The sequence below is a fragment of the Poecilia formosa genome, unplaced genomic scaffold (genome assembly GCF_000485575.1).
Source record: "Poecilia formosa unplaced genomic scaffold, Poecilia_formosa-5.1.2 Scaffold697, whole genome shotgun sequence".
Classification (NCBI taxonomy): Eukaryota; Metazoa; Chordata; class Actinopteri; order Cyprinodontiformes; family Poeciliidae; genus Poecilia; species Poecilia formosa.
In genome coordinates, this window is record NW_006800636.1 from 62,082 (window position 1) to 63,677 (window position 1,596).

Sequence of the window (1,596 nt, forward strand, 5' to 3'; positions counted from 1 at the left end):
GTGTAAATGTAGTGGCTATGCACCGACCACCATCACTGACAACATGATCTGTGCAGGATTACTGCAGGGAGGAAAGGACTCCTGTCAGGTGATTATCTTTGCTTGTTAGAATCTGGTTTCATCCAGCAGATCATCTCATCTCCTCCAACACATTTCTCATTTTAAAGGGAGACTCAGGAGGTCCAATGGTGAGCAAACAAGCTGGCCGCTGGATTCAGTCAGGAATTGTGAGTTTTGGCATTGGCTGTGCTAACCCAAATTACCCAGGAGTCTATGCCAGAGTCTCCCAGTATGAGAGCTGGATCAAAACCCAGATCACCACCAACCAGCCGGGCTTCATCACCTACACATCTACCGGAACCAACAGCGACCTGAGCGTCTCCTGCACTGGCGTGCCACCAATTTTGTCCCCAACCACCACCACTCCTACTACCACCACTAATACTACCACTACAACAAGCACTACAAAGCCAACAACAAAACCACTGACCACTACAGCCTCAGCAGCAATAAAACTCACAACAACCAACATCATCAAACCAACAACAAAAGCTACAAGTACCATAGCACCGTCTCCTACAACAACCACATCCATGCCCAGGCGTAAGTACTGATCACACGTAGACTGGAAAGGTTTGTGTTCAACCTTAGACTTGGAGAAACTGAGTATGAACCCATTTGATGAACCCAGAGTTTTATTGACTGTTTGACTGCTGCCTCTCCAGCTGTAGCCTGTGGCGAAGCCCCATTAAACTCCGGTTCTCCGGATGGAAGCTTGTCATCAGAAGGCGAGTGGCCGTGGATGGCGAGTTTGCAGAAAGGAGGAAAGCATGTCTGTGGAGGGACGCTGGTGTCTGAGGACAAGGTTCTGACCAATGCCGACTGCATTCCAGAGTGAGCTCCAGTAGAGGACGCTGTTCAGCCTGACCTCACTAGTTGTACCATTTTGGGTCAATTGTGTTTTATTCTTCACTGTTTAAAAATGTGTTTGAAAGCCTCAAATGTCAGCCTCTGTTGTAATGCCAATCCATTTTTTCTATGAAAAATTAGAGAAGTGCTTCTTGACCGGCTGTATTTCAGCGGTTCTTCATCTTGACTCCATTCTCTCCATCAGAGACTCTGTTGCGTCTGAATACACCGTGGTGTTGGGTCGTCTGAAGCAGAACGGATCAAACCCTTCTGAGCAGTCTGTTGCTGTGGGAAGCATCACTCGGAGCAACCTAACAGGTTCCAACATTGCATTGCTTCAGCTGTTAGCCAAACCCAAACTGACCGACTACGTCCTGCCCATCTGCCTGGACAACGGAAGAGCCTTCCCACAGGGATCCACCTGCTGGGCTGCTGGCTGGAGCTCTGTGAATGGAGGAGGTGAATCAAACACACAGCAATGTTAACATCAACAATCAGACATAAACATACGGTTATTAAACTAAAGTTTCCTTTCCATCATGTAGCTGATAAAGTTCTTCTGAAGTTCCAGACCGAGATTTTAAGTTGTGGGATTGATTCAGGAAATGACACCCTGTGTACCGGAGTGTTTACACAGGAACAGGTGAAAAACTTCACATTACTGTTACACATGCAGATAAAACCTTT

At 47.1% G+C, this 1,596-nt stretch overlaps 1 protein-coding gene across 1 annotated transcript in view; it reads left to right on the forward strand.

The window, feature by feature from the left end:
- Positions 1 to 1,596, forward strand: part of LOC103130934 (transmembrane protease serine 9-like) — a 15,407-nt gene that overhangs the window by 11,704 nt on the left and 2,107 nt on the right. The window contains exons 5-9 of the mRNA XM_007542464.2: positions 8 to 88; positions 168 to 603; positions 726 to 894; positions 1,115 to 1,368; positions 1,455 to 1,552. Of these exons, the coding sequence (XP_007542526.2) occupies positions 8 to 88; positions 168 to 603; positions 726 to 894; positions 1,115 to 1,368; positions 1,455 to 1,552 (1,038 nt within the window). The remainder of the gene's footprint in view (positions 1 to 7; positions 89 to 167; positions 604 to 725; positions 895 to 1,114; positions 1,369 to 1,454; positions 1,553 to 1,596) is intronic.